The sequence below is a fragment of the Mya arenaria genome, chromosome 17, assembly GCF_026914265.1.
Source record: "Mya arenaria isolate MELC-2E11 chromosome 17, ASM2691426v1".
Classification (NCBI taxonomy): Eukaryota; Metazoa; Mollusca; class Bivalvia; order Myida; family Myidae; genus Mya; species Mya arenaria.
The window spans coordinates 42,042,627-42,057,049 of record NC_069138.1 but is presented as its reverse complement, the minus strand read 5'-3'; the positions used below and the strand labels follow the sequence as shown (position 1 = coordinate 42,057,049).

At 36.2% G+C, this 14,423-nt stretch overlaps 1 protein-coding gene across 3 annotated transcripts in view; it reads right to left on the bottom strand.

Annotated features, from left to right (window-relative positions):
- Nucleotides 1-2,748: 2,748 nt before the first annotated feature.
- The window catches only part of LOC128223686 (fibropellin-1-like), a 44,550-nt gene continuing 32,875 nt past the window's right edge, over nt 2,749-14,423 (bottom strand). For 2 of the 3 annotated variants that reach the window (XM_052932991.1, XM_052932992.1), the window contains exons 15-35: nt 13,953-14,066; nt 13,620-13,733; nt 13,392-13,505; nt 13,061-13,174; nt 12,836-12,949; nt 12,454-12,567; nt 12,226-12,339; nt 11,758-11,871; nt 11,530-11,643; nt 11,205-11,318; nt 10,976-11,089; nt 10,590-10,703; nt 10,367-10,480; nt 9,927-10,040; nt 9,592-9,705; nt 8,978-9,105; nt 7,092-7,159; nt 6,586-6,740; nt 6,159-6,273; nt 5,527-5,667; nt 2,749-3,835 (exon numbers count right to left, since the gene is read on the bottom strand). In XM_052932991.1, coding sequence (XP_052788951.1) covers nt 3,712-3,835; nt 5,527-5,667; nt 6,159-6,273; nt 6,586-6,740; nt 7,092-7,159; nt 8,978-9,105; nt 9,592-9,705; nt 9,927-10,040; nt 10,367-10,480; nt 10,590-10,703; nt 10,976-11,089; nt 11,205-11,318; nt 11,530-11,643; nt 11,758-11,871; nt 12,226-12,339; nt 12,454-12,567; nt 12,836-12,949; nt 13,061-13,174; nt 13,392-13,505; nt 13,620-13,733; nt 13,953-14,066 — 2,441 coding nt within the window. In that variant the 3' untranslated portion in view covers nt 2,749-3,711. The remainder of the gene's footprint in view (nt 3,836-5,526; nt 5,668-6,158; nt 6,274-6,585; nt 6,741-7,091; nt 7,160-8,977; nt 9,106-9,591; nt 9,706-9,926; nt 10,041-10,366; nt 10,481-10,589; nt 10,704-10,975; nt 11,090-11,204; nt 11,319-11,529; nt 11,644-11,757; nt 11,872-12,225; nt 12,340-12,453; nt 12,568-12,835; nt 12,950-13,060; nt 13,175-13,391; nt 13,506-13,619; nt 13,734-13,952; nt 14,067-14,423) is intronic. The other variant, XM_052932993.1, reaches the window with a different exon arrangement.

Genomic DNA, 14,423 nt, shown 5'->3' with positions numbered 1-14,423 from the left:
CAAAAATGAAAACAAAACAGAAAATGCATTCGCTTCTTACCGCTAATTTCATATCTCCGATGAATCCAGTAATGAAACATGTACTGTATGATAAAATCTATACATTGATGTAAAATGTTAAAATGAAATATTTCCCTGCCCTGCGGAGACCAGTTTTACCAGTTAAAGATACAGGCGTGTTGTAAAATGTTACTTTATATAATTACAAAATCAACATATTTATTTTTAATTTATGTGACGAATAAGGTTTAGAGGACTGCATAGCGACAAGAACATTGACTTGTGTGTAGCAAAGTATGTATAAGGTTATATAAAGTAGTTTTGTAGTGTGAGAGCGGTCTAGTGGTTTAGGTGCCCGCCTCTCACCAAGAGGTTGTGGGTTCGATCCCCACCAGGGGTACTTGGCCTCTCAAAAAAACACAGTACTAGTTTCTGCCCAGGAAACGGACTCAAGAATGATCTTATAAGCTATCAGTTTTCGTCATAATCGTGCTAAAACAAATTAGTATAAACCATATAAAGTGCAATTACAATTCACAGATGTGTGTGTGTGTGCATGGTAAACAAAATTTAATGCACCTCGTGTATGACTGCAGAACTAGCCAGCAACCGTGATTATATATTACAGAAGAGCTGCTGTTAATGGACGCAGAGAGGTTTACTTTGTGCTCCGTGTGAAAGTATCATGGACAAAAGTCTGCACTCGGATTTCATGAAAATATCCCTCCCTTTTGTGACGAAATGTATAAACAATATCTAACCGTACTTGTTCGGCTTAAAAGCACTGCACAGCGTGTTGACGAAATGTTGTCTATTGCAACCTAATAGTGATAATAATATACCAATGAATTTGACTTCTAAAGGTTATATGAGGCTTGTGTGTTAATAAAACATAAAATACATTGTGTATACTGTACGTATAATAATATCCTCTTATTAATACGTATGTACACTGTAAATAATTTGGATGATGAGTACTCCATTCATTTATGTTTGATTGTAACTATCAATTTTTGCATATTTGCATTCATATGTATATGAAAAACTACAGAAACTAGCCCATTAGTAAAAAAAAGTATATTGTTAATGTTCATGTTAAATAATCAGCAATTATTGATGGAAATGAAAAATACTGAATAAAATTGAATAAAAACAACAATGATTTTTAACAAATTTCTGAATAACCGGCTCATTGTCTGATAATTATTATTAATTCTAGGATATCCTAAGAAAGCAAGGTAGCATTTTCAGTTTAATAGAAATGTTCATTTACAGTAATAAAAAGGCGCAACATTGTCAACTCGCCCTGGCACTAGATTAAGCAGTATTGTAGTTTCAGGAGGCATTTAAGCTTCGAAAATCATCCCAATGAATCAGATTAATAAATATTTGTAGTTTGGTCAAAGTATACAGGACCTCCGTTTGCAGCCGCCACACATCACTAAAGTGACAGCAAGGGAGATCCTTCAGTATCTCAATTTACATTCAAAGATTCCGAGAAGCAGTTTCAACTTGATACAAACTGGGTACATGCTGTTCTCGTGACATCTCTCTTCTATGACCTTTCAAGAAGGTCCAAACTTCTAAAGCCTTAAAATAGCGGTCGCATTTAACACGTTTTAATGTCATTCATCAGGGTAGTTTATGATATATACATTTCGCTACATCGTAGTCCTTCTTGCTTACTCATCCCATTCGTAAAATGTTTTGTGTGGTTGCTAGTCCTTGTGTTAACTATTTCAGTCAAGACATATCAAGACAAAAGTCCACGGCGAACCGTGTTCAAAGTGTATTGTCTCTATGGCGTGACTTGAACCAGACTTACTCCAAAGCTTTCGCGGGAAGGCTTTATGGCGATTTGCGTCAGGTCATAGATTAATGAAATCTTAAATATGCACATAGGCAATCTTATATTACTGTTTTAAGAGTTTGCTAATAGTATTTTGTCTATGAACGGGTGTGTCTCTTTAGTGACGCTAGGAATGGTTAATGTTGTAGATCCTACGTGTTCATTTGGTCAACAGGTTAAACATACACTGCGTCTCCTAACATCATCATTAAGCCGCACGATCTTTGATCAGGTATAAAGTGCAGGGATCATCACTTTTAACTTAATATATTGGTGATACATTAGACATGTTTCTGGTTACATAATTAGTAAGCGAATCTCAGTTGTGTAGCATCTACCTCCGCTTGTCAGTGCAAGATGAACTAGTCCAAAGACGATCCAAAATGTAAATAAAATGCATGTACAATTTATTCAAATGATGTCTTACATTGTCCATGTAATTCCTATTCGGAATAAGTTTAGATAGATTAAGTAACTTAAGATTGAAGTAATAAAACTTAAATTATTATGCAATCATTATTATCGATTGCAGAGAGCAGTGTATCGAATAATTGCAGAGTGAGAATGTGCCGTGTTTTGACGATGATACCGGGTGTTATGGAATGGGGTAATACGCATCAAGTTGAGGTAAGGGAATTTGTAGGGAATAAGGAGGTGATGCAAGGCTTTAATAGGGGGCACCGGGCAGTTTATACTCGTTTAAAAATAATTTGTTATCATAGATGCCAATTTCAATATAATCATGGATTTCTTTTAACAAATACACGCTGTTATTTCCGACATTCACATAAGCTCGCATACGCATACAGAAAAGTATCTCTAATGATTTTTCCAAAAAAAGAAGTAAAAAGTTGGCTTATTGGGGAAAATGAAAATGAAGAAAAAAAAGCTCCACACAATTATATTTTAACCAAATGTATCCATTTATTAATAGTAAGTTTATACAATATACAAATAATTCTCATTTAGCAAATCGTCAGACAATTTTATGACAACACAATAGAAAAAGACATTGAGTATAAATGATGATTAAACTTAAATTCAATATTTTACGGACATAAACGATTAGTGCAATTGACACGTTCCGTTTGTCATTATTAGAACAGCGCAACCAATTCATATTCCGGAATATAAGAAAGACATCATATTAACATAAATCAATACAGTATTTTTACAATGCACAACAAATAAAATCCGTTAATATATTAATCAAATATATAAATAAAGAGTTAAAAATAAGAAATTAACACTTTGAATGTCCTGTATATCTGAAAAGAAAGGGGAAATTGAACACAAAAATAATTATTTAAAAGGATCAATGACCAAGAAAAATACACCTACACAAACATGAGCACACGAACACACACTAAGGTTTGTGACCTTCACATATACCCCGAGAATACCTAGTATTTACAGATAAACTCTACAGTTTTAAGGCATATCGCATACTATACATCACTTGTGAGGCTGATGGTTGTTTTTTAAGAATACACTAGTAAAGTTGTATATTATATACATTTAAACATATACTGGGTGAGTACCTAAATCGGAACACTTTCGGCACTATTTGTGAAATAATTTTAGTTAGACTTGCACCACAACTACAAAATTTTGTGAAGTATCAAATTAGAATTCATAAATTTGTTCGAATTTGACCAATATTCAAAACCATTCATGGTGCATAAAGCTTTAATATGAAAACATCTTGTCGTGTTTAACTCGGATCCCGTTTTAACTGAGCAAAAGCGAGTACAGATAACTAAATAAAGAAAGTTAACACCTCAGAGATACAATCCCATACGCTAAATGACGTAGATTTCTCTAACTGGCCTCTCTTGGTTCCTTTCTACTTTATCATTTTGTCAAAAACTTTCTGTAGCGTGGTCGTGTATCTCTGAAAATCTTCCCGGCATGTTTACAAGGTCTTTGTGATTTCTTGTTATAACCGAAGTAGAAGTGTCTTCTTCTGTCGTATCACTATTGACTCTGAAAAATGAATTAAATGACAGCACACAGATGATTTTTTGCGACCAAGGCGAAGCCGAAGTTCACAGATTTTCTGAAAATTGCCAATGTTACCATTACTCCATCAGGCATTTAATATTGATTTTAATATACCGAATTAATTTAAGGTGGTCAATAGTTTTGAATACAAATTCACAATGAAAACCAAGAAAGTATTTCCATATTTTATTATCACAGTAAACAAGAGAACTTCAAGTACGAAAAAGTCACATTTTAAAACAAAAGAACAACGTTTTTATAGCAAGGTACAAACACATGTGCAGTAACGATTGCCGTCTGTCGGACACATGTGCAGTAACGATTGCCGTCTGTCGGACACATGAGCAGTAACGATTGCCGTCTGTCGGACACATGTACAGTAACGATTGCCGTTAGTCGGACACATGTACAGTAACGATTGCCGTCTGTCGGACACATGTGCAGTAACGATTGCCGTCTGTCGGACACATGTACAGTAACGATTACCTTTTGTCGGACACATGTCCAGTAACGATTGCCGTCTGTCGGACACATGTACAGTAACGATTGCCGTCTGTCGGACACATGCACAGTAAAGATTGCCGTCTGTCGGACACATGTACAGTAACGATTGCCGTCTGTCGGACACATGTCCAGTAACGATTACCTTTTGTCGGACACATGTCCAGTAACGATTGCCGTCTGTCGGACACATGTACAGTAACGATTGCCGTCTGTCGGACACATGTACAGTAACGATTGCCGTCTGTCGGACACATATACAGTAACGATTGCCGTATGTCGGACTCATGTGCAGTAACGATTGCCGTCTGTCGGACACATTTGCAGTAACGATTGCCGTCTGTCGGACACATGTACAGTAACGATTGCCGTCTGTCGGACAGATGTACAGTAACGATTGCCGTCTGTCGGACAGATGAACAGTAACGTACAGTAACGATTGCCGTCTGTCGGACACATGTGCAGTAACGATTGCCGTCTGTCGGACACATGTACAGTAACGATTGCCGTCTGTCGGACACCTGTACAATAACGATTTCCGTCTGTCGGACACCTGTACTGTAACGATTGCCGTCTGTCGGACACATGTACAGTAACGATTGCCGTCTGTCGGACACATGTACAGTAACGATTGCCGTCTGTCGGACACATGTCCAGTAACGATTGCCGTCTGTCGGACACATGTATAGTAACGATTGCCGTCTGTCGGACACATGTACAGTAACGATTGCCGTCTGTCGGACACATGTACAGTAACGATTGCCGTCTGTCGGACACATGTACAGTAACGATTGCCGTCTGTCGGACACATGTACAGTAACGATTGCCGTCTGTCGGACACATGTACAGTAACGATTGCCGTCTGTCGGACACATGTACAGTAACGATTGCCGTCTGTCGGACACATGTCCAGTAACGATCACCTTTTGTCGGACACATGTACAGCAACAGCTGTTTACCGACAAATTGTTCAATACTAATTTCGCCTTTTTAATGAATTTAATATAATCCACCATGTCAACTTTGATTGAATTAATTCCGACAGATAGATTGTGTCTTGCAGAATATCATAAGCTCAAACCCAGGAAGTAATGCATTCATCTAGATATACCACATATCAATAATTTATATGTTTAGTCGTAACCATATGTAATTGATATTACAAGCATTACCTGTACATCTGTTTCGTTTTGATGTTTTTCATTCTCACACAGTAGATTATCGCAAAACATCCGACCAATATAACCGACACTCCGACGACATTCCCTATGATTACATGCAGGTCTGCTGAGGCGGATTCCTGAGTTACCTCTCTGCAAAGAAAATATATGTCATGTATAAATATTGTTATCTAATGCTGTGGAAAGATATTCTTGTCGGATGACCGCAGTAGTTCGATTGCCGGCAATTGTTGGTGGTCGTTTAGCCGGACAATTGGGTTTTCTCCGAGTTCTGGGGTTTCTCCCACAAAGCATGACCACAATCTCACGCAACATTATTTCCATGAGAGTCACATAGCGATATATATTATTATATATTTTTTAACAACTATTACATGGTTAAAACACATTTACAACATGGGTTCCAACACATATGTACACTGATTGAATATTGATAATTGAATAAATAAGACTTTGTGTTCATGAATTAGCTACAGGTTGCTTCAAAATATAGTTATCATACATCTCGATCACAGTATCAGTAACATGACGACAAGAGTTGCGATATCTTAAACGAAATCTGTGTGTTTTTGCTTAATACAAAAAGAGCAAAGGTATTAAACTACAAGCAAATTGTAACTTACTTGCAAACAGGTTTTGAGTCAATTACTGTGCACTTAGTTTGTGGACGACAATGGCCATTAGCCGCTAGAAATAATTGGCAAAAGGAATCACTTCCGTCCAGTTTTTCTTGATTAACTAAAATAGAAAAAAAAAACGTTGTTGACCATATAATAACGGTATGCCTGACATGACATCATTTCAAAACGAATGCTTATATTTTATCACATATCATTATAATGTATATATATTACTTCGTTCATACTGGGGCAAAAATAACGTATGCACATCAATGTAGGTATTTGTTGACTTAAAAATTCATACATGCATACTAAATGCAAAGCAAAACATACAGCAACAATAAAAGAATTTCTTCTAATATTTTGAATGTACTAAACAAACACGTTCCATAATTATCAAAACCTATAAACACTATCATACTTTACTAACCCTTGAGGTTGCCAATGGAAGAAACTGACGCACTATACGTTTCGTTTTTTATTACCACTTTAACGTCCTTTACATTTAACGCAGCGTCAACAAAGTCAGCTGCGCCTTGCTCGGTTGCCTTTTTGTTCACTATCACGTCTACCTTTAAACTTCCTCTGAAATAGAAGTACGCGACTTTGACTGACTCAATGACGAAATGAAATTGATTGTTTAGTCTGTTAAAGTTTTATTTTAGAAGTTGTTTTTTCTTGCGACTTTATATCATAAACTGGATAGTTGTGCTTGCATTGTGATACAAAACAACAACATGACAATAATAATAGACACGGACAGTCAAAACTATGATAATAGTGCCACAGCAAAAAAAAACTAATAAAAATACTCGATATAGACACCACGCAAAATATTCTCAAAAACACACTTAAATAATTATCGCCATTGATTTATCATTTAAAATCTTTTGAAGCGCAAATATAATTTGTAGCAACGTGAGATATGTCACAAACCTCGAGAATGCTGTAATTGTCAGCCATAAGAAATTGTCCCCCATCAGTGTTTTGAAGTGTTCGGTCAGCTTGAAAACAAATGTTAAAACATGTTTAGTTTTATCAAGTTAATTATAGTGACGTCTCTCCGTTCTCCAAATTATACAACAGTATTGGTGTCCAGCTTCAGAGGCCAAGAAAACATGCATGCACAAGTATAGGCTTTGAACCTGTATACGGTATGTTCAGGTGCTTAACAAAACAAAATGTGATTTATTTCAAGAATTTTCTTCATGCTTTTCAATTCAGTTTTCCTTTTCAATAAATCCTGAATATTGGTACTTAAAGACACAAAATCTTACTGACAATTACAGTATTTAGCTCTGTTGCCACATGTCTTATTATTATTATATACATCTGTTGATGTTGCTACTTCTCCTTGAGCCCGGCTCTGATCGCAGAACCTCTATATGCCCGTCGACGTTGTTGCCGTGACGATGGCAACACCTATACATATAGACCGCTCTCACCCTGCCACAACATGTTTAATGCCAACACAAGCCTTTGGTAAGTACATTTGCTTAAACAATTCATTTCTTTTCAATGTTTTATTTTGTTAAATTATATATTATGGACTTCCCTGAAGACGTGTGTTTCATTACCAGGTCAAGAACCTGCTTTGATTTTTAGTGTTTTGATTCTTGGGTATATTGTTTTATTGATTATAGAAGCCAAACTCCTAGATAGTAACACTGATAGACATAATATCAAGAGCCCATATCAAACCCCTGTGAATTTCACCACCGAAAAAAAAAATTGATGTAACGACAGAGTCCTGTGGATGGGGCAGCCCCTTCGGTAGACGCAAGTTCCCTTGTAGAATAAGTTCATTAATTGACATTTTAACATTTATTGGTTTGATCAGCTGTAATTTTATTCATTGTTACCTTTCTTTAACGTTTGCACATGTTTACTTTCCAAACATTATTTTGTTTTCCAACCTTATCAAATTTAGTAATTTGTTACCACAGCACCGTAAATGTATATAGATTTACAAATTCTACCGCAACTCTTACAATAAAGTAAGCAATCAAAGATGGGGTACAAATAATGAAATTTTCTCAACTACTTCATGCTGTTTTCATTGAACTTTTTAAAATGTTATGATATTGTAAAATTGCTTAATATGGCAATTAACAAACAAGGTAATTAAAGCTTATTATACTCCAATGATTAATCAGTTAGACAGTTAAGTGCCGCGAGTCACCAAAAGAAAAATGTGTAATTGGTATCTGGACTATCATTACACAAACGCCCATTAGCATATCAACTTCCATTCCTTAAATGAACTGCCTTTCGGCAATTGTGTTTATCATCCGATGAACGCAACATCTTCAGATATGTTCGGATCGCAATTCATCGCATAACAACATATATGAAAATTGTTCATCTTGTTATTGTTTGTATTTTCTCAGCAAGTCCCGTAAAATTTATATCAACGTTTTAGAAAGTGTTTATTTATGATAGGTTGAATGTATTGATGTCAAAAATGTTTCAATTTTACGTTTAAAAGTGATTTCAAGTGGTTGATTTTTTCCCGCGTTACTGTGGCGTTATTTGTTAAAATGTTCCCGGTAACAGTCGGGTCATTCCATTAACAGAATGTGTAAGGAAGGGTAACTGAAAGGTTTTCTTAAATAATATGAAGTTTTGTTTTAACAATAATGAATGAAATAATGCACTAGTGGTGTAAATATAAGTAACTAATTGCGGGTTCGATTTCATTATCGGGCTCCACACACTTTGACCAGCCCAATTGCGTTCATAGCCCAATAATAACATCAACCCCGCAATTCATTCCATAAATGAATAATTATATAATAGGGTCGGAAATATAATAGCCATACCGGTGGTTTGACCGCATTGGTCAACTCTTCGACAGTGTTGGGGTCAGTTAAGTTTGCAGATTCCAATTCCTCCAATGGTATGTTAAAGACCATTTCGAGTTGTATATCATCTGTTTCGGCTGTCAAGGCTAACAAATACAAGAAACTCCATTTACCATACCATCTGAGAAATAGAGACTTTTCGTGCATGGCTTTTATATAATAATTGATACGACATAATGATTGCCCTCCCAGGCACCAACACATGCACAAGTAAAGTTATTGGTATCGTCAATACAGGTGATTCCGTTCTTACATGGGTCGCCAGCGCAATCGTCAATATCTGCGCAAAGAACCAAATTTGATTACACTATCGAACATATCAATAAATAATGATAATGAATTCGCACTAAACAAAATAATTATTTAAAATTCTAGGAATCATAATTATTTCACAGGTTGGCCTCTCCCAGCCTTTAACACATAAGTTGTTGCTCCGTTCTTACATGGGTCAACGGTACAATCGTCCGTATCTGCGTGTATAGTCATTTAAGATTTAATGTCAAAAGGTTTTAATGATGTTTACTTACAGTTTTTTATTTAGCGAAAACGAGGAAATATATTTAGAATCTTACTTCGTTCACAGAATGTTCCTTCCCAGCCATCAACACATATACAAGTAAAGCTGTTAGTGTCATCTGTACAGGTGCCTCCGTTCTCACATGGGTCACCAGTGCAATCGTCCGTATCTGCGACAAACCACCAACTTTGATAATACGATATTTGTTTTTATTTAATGGTAATAAAAAAATGTTCTGCATTTAGGGCAAAGTGGAATGCTCAATAAAAACCACAGAATACTTACTAATTGGGCCGGATCGTCCCTCCCATCCGTTGCCACATGTACATGTGAAGCTGTTATTCGTTTAGGGGAAAGTAGAATGCTTAACAAAACGTTAAGGTTACTTACCAATTTCACAGGTTGGTCCCTCCCAGCCGTTGCAACACTCACATATAAAGCTGTTAATGCCGTCAATACAGGTGGCTCCGTTCTCACATGGGTCACCAACACATTCATCCGTATCTGTGTAAGCAAACAACTGTGATATTATATCGAACTTATGTTAATACCAGCAAACAAATTATTTAAGATAAAACATAATGTTCAAAAGGAATCATAGGATTTATTTCACAGATTAATCCCTTTTAGCCGTTTACTCATGAACAGTTGTGAGTGTTAATGCTGTCAATAGAAATGGCACCATTCATATATAGATTGCCAGGACAATTGTCCGCAGATGCGTGAATATTCAATTTAGATTATACTATCAAACTGTCTTGATTACAATAACTTACTATTGTGCATTTAATGCAAACAATACTGTTTAGATCTAATCTTAGGAAGCTTACTACGTCCACAGGATGGTCCCTCCCAGCCATCGGCACATGCACAAGTGAAGCTGTTAATGCCGTCAGTGCATGTGGCTCCGTTTTCACATGGGTCACCAGTACAATCGTCCGTATCTGCAATAAAACAAATGTGATTATACCATCATCACTTGCAATGACATTGACACATTTTTTCACACTTTGCACAAAACATAATGCTCAATGGAAATTTGAAGATACTTACTTATTTCACAGGTTGTTCCCTCCCAGCCATTAGCACATGTACATGTATAGCTGTCAATTCCGTCAATGCAGGATGCTCCATTTTCACACGGATCGCTAGCACATTCATCAGTATCTGCATAAGTGAGAAATGTGATTAAAATATCGAACTGTTAATGTCAATAGCATATTCAAATTTATTTCGGACAAAACAGAATTTAACCAAAATCAATCAAAGTACACATACTTATTTCATTCTCCGTTCTCACATGTGTCGCCAGCAAATCGTTCGTATTTTCGCAAATAACCGTCTTTGATGATAACATGATACTTAATTCATTGACTAAAACACATCGCTATGCATTCAGTGCAAATTAAAATGCTAATAAAGAGGTTTAGGGAACTTACTAATTGCACAGGTTAATCCCTCCCAGCCAATGTCACATACACACATAAAACTGTTAATTCCGTCAATGCAGGAAGCTCCGTTCTTACATGGATCGCTAGCACATTCATCAGTATCTGCGTAAATAATCAAATTTGATATAACGAACTTATGTTATAACCAATATCATATTTCAATTCTAAAAGAAAAACACAGAAATATAAAAAATAAAAAAAAATAAAAGAAACCTACTAATTTCACAGGTGGCTCCCTCCCAGCCGTCAACACATGAACAGTAGTAGCTGTTAATGCCGTCTGTACAGGTGGCTCCGTTCTTACATGGGTCACCAGTACAATCGTCTGTATCTGTGTAAATACTCAATTTAAATTAAAAATCGAAATGTTTAAATACAGTACCTAACTGTTATTCATTTAGCGAACTCAAGACTATAAAAACCATCTTTCGAAAGTGTCTACTATATTTAAATATCTAGATATTTTATTATCTTCTTACAATAATAAAGCGTACTGTGTTTAGGTCAAAGTAGATTGCTTAATTAAACTTGAGTGCATTTACTTATTTGGCAGGTTTGTCCCTCCCAGCCGTTACCACATGCACAGATGAAGCTGTCAATGCCGTCAGTACACGTGGCACCATTATTACAAGAGTTGCCTGCACAATCATCCGTATCTGCACAAATACACACATTTGATTAATATAATGATACTTTATTGTATAACAAGAACAAATCGGAAAGCAATCAGGGCAAAGTGGAATGCTGAATTAAAAATAAAGAATACTCACTAATTTCACAGGTTGCTCCCTCCCAGCCGCTGCCACACTCACAGATAAAGCTGTTAATGCCGTCAATACAGGTGGCTCCGTTCTCACATGGGTCACCAACACATTCATCCGTATCTGCGTAAAATAGCCAACAATAACATATATAAAATCATTAAGGACGAAACAGAATGTTTAAGAACGAGCATAGGACATTTACGATTTTTACAGGTTGATCCTTCCCAGCCGTTTACACATGAACAGTTGTAAATGTAAATGCGAATTGTCTCTATTAGATTTACTTACAATCATGATTCAGGGCAACCAATACTGTATGGAATAAAACTGCAGAAGCTTGGTTCACTAGCACAATCGTCCGTATCTGCGCATACAATCAACTTTAATAATACAATCAAACTTTTAATGACAGTAAGAAACTGTAACGCATTTAGAATAAAACAGAACGCAAAAGGAACATTTGACGACACTAACTCATATTACAGGTTGGTCCCTCCCAGCCATCAATACATGAACAGCTGTAGCTGTTAATGCCGTCAGTACATGTGGATCCGTTCTTACATGGGTCGCTAGCACAATCGTCTGAATCTGCGCAAAAAAAAACAACTCATTTGATTTTAGTATCTTTACTTTGTGGCATTGACACATTCTTACGTATTTAGCAGAAAATAGAAAGCTCAATAAAAATTTGGGGACACTTACTTATTTCACAGGTTGTTCCCTCCCAGCCATCAACACATGTACAAGTATAGCTGTCAATTCCGTCAATGCAGGATGCTCCATTCTCACATGGATCGCTAGCACATTCGTCAGTATCTGCGTAAATACGCAACTTTGATATAATACCGAATTTCTGTTAATGCCGATAACATATTTTAATTCCTTTCGGACAGAACTGATTAAAAAGAATCACTGACACTTATTTCATTCGGCGTTTTTACATGGGACTCCAGCAACTCTTTCGTATTTTCGCAAAAAAACAACAAACATTGATGATACAATCATACCTTTTTTAGTGACTTCAACACATCTATATGCATTCAGTGCAAATAAAAATGCTAGAGAAAAGGTTAAGGGTACTCACTAATTGCACAGGTTAGTCCCTCCCAGCCGTTGCCACATGTACATATAAAGCTGTTAATTCCGTCAATGCAGGAGGCTCCATTTACACATGGGTCGCTAGCACATTCATCAGTATCTGCGCAGAAAACAACACATTTATTTAAAGCATCTTTATTTTTTTGCATTTACACATTCTTACGCAATTAGCAGAAAACAGAATGGGTAATAAAAATTTGGGGACACTTACTTATTTCACAGGTTGTTCCCTCCCAGCCATCAGCACATGTACAAGTATAGCTGTCAACTCCGTCAATGCAGGATGCTCCATTCTCACATGGATTGCTAGCACATTCATCAGTATCTGCGTAAATAAGCAACGTTGATATAACGATCTTTTTTTTATGTCTTTATCATATTCTATTTCAATTAAAAGAACACAGAAACACTAGTACAATTGTTCGTGTCTGCGCAAATAATCAACTTTGATAATACGATAATTCTTTAAAATTTATAGCAATAAATAATAGTTCTGCGGTTAGGTCAAAGTGGCTTGCTTAATTAAACTTGAGTGCATTTACTTATTATGCAGGTTTGCCCCTCCCAACCGTTACCACATGCACAGGTGAAGCTGTTAATGCCGTCAGTACACGTGGCATCATTATCACAAGGATTGCCTGCACAATCATTCGTATCTGCACAAATACACAAATTTGATTAATATAATCATACTTTATTGTATACCAAGAATAAATCGGAAAGCAAACAGGGCAAAGTTTAATGCTGAATTGAAAATAAAGAATACTCACTAATTTCACAGGTTGCTCCCTCCCAGCCGCTGCCACACTCACAGATAAAGCTGTTAATGCCGTCAATACAGGGAGCTCCGTTCTCACATGGGTCACCAACACATTCATCCTTATCTGCGTAAATAGCCAACAATAACATATAATAAATCATTAAGGACGAAACAGAATGTTTAAGAACGAGCATAGGACATTTACGATTTTTACAGGTTGATCCTTCCCAGCCGTTTACACATGAACAGTTGTAAATGTTAATGCGAAATTTCTTTATTAGATTTACTTACAATCATGATTCAGGGCAACCAATATTGTACGAAAAAAACTTCAGAAGCTTACTAAGTTCACAGGTTGCTCCCTCCCAGCCATCAACACATGCACAAGTGAAGCTGTTAATGCCGTCAGTACATGTCGCGTTGTTCTGACATGGTTCACTAGCACAATCGTCCGTATCTGCGGAAACAATTAACTTTAATAATACAATCATACTTTTAATGACAGTAAGAAACTGTAAAGCATTTATGACAAAACAGAACACATAATGAAATTTGACGAAACTAACTCATATTACAGGTTGGTCCATTCCAGCCATCAATACATGAACAGCTGTAGCTACCTAAATGAGCAATTTTAATATATATTCGAATTTCTGTTAATGCCGATAACATATTTTAATTCCTTTCGGAAAAGAATGAATTTAAAAAAAAATCAAAGACACATACTTATTTCATTCGGCGATTTTACATGGGACTCCAGCAAATATTTCGTATTTTCGCGAATAACCAACTTTGATGATACAATCATACCTTT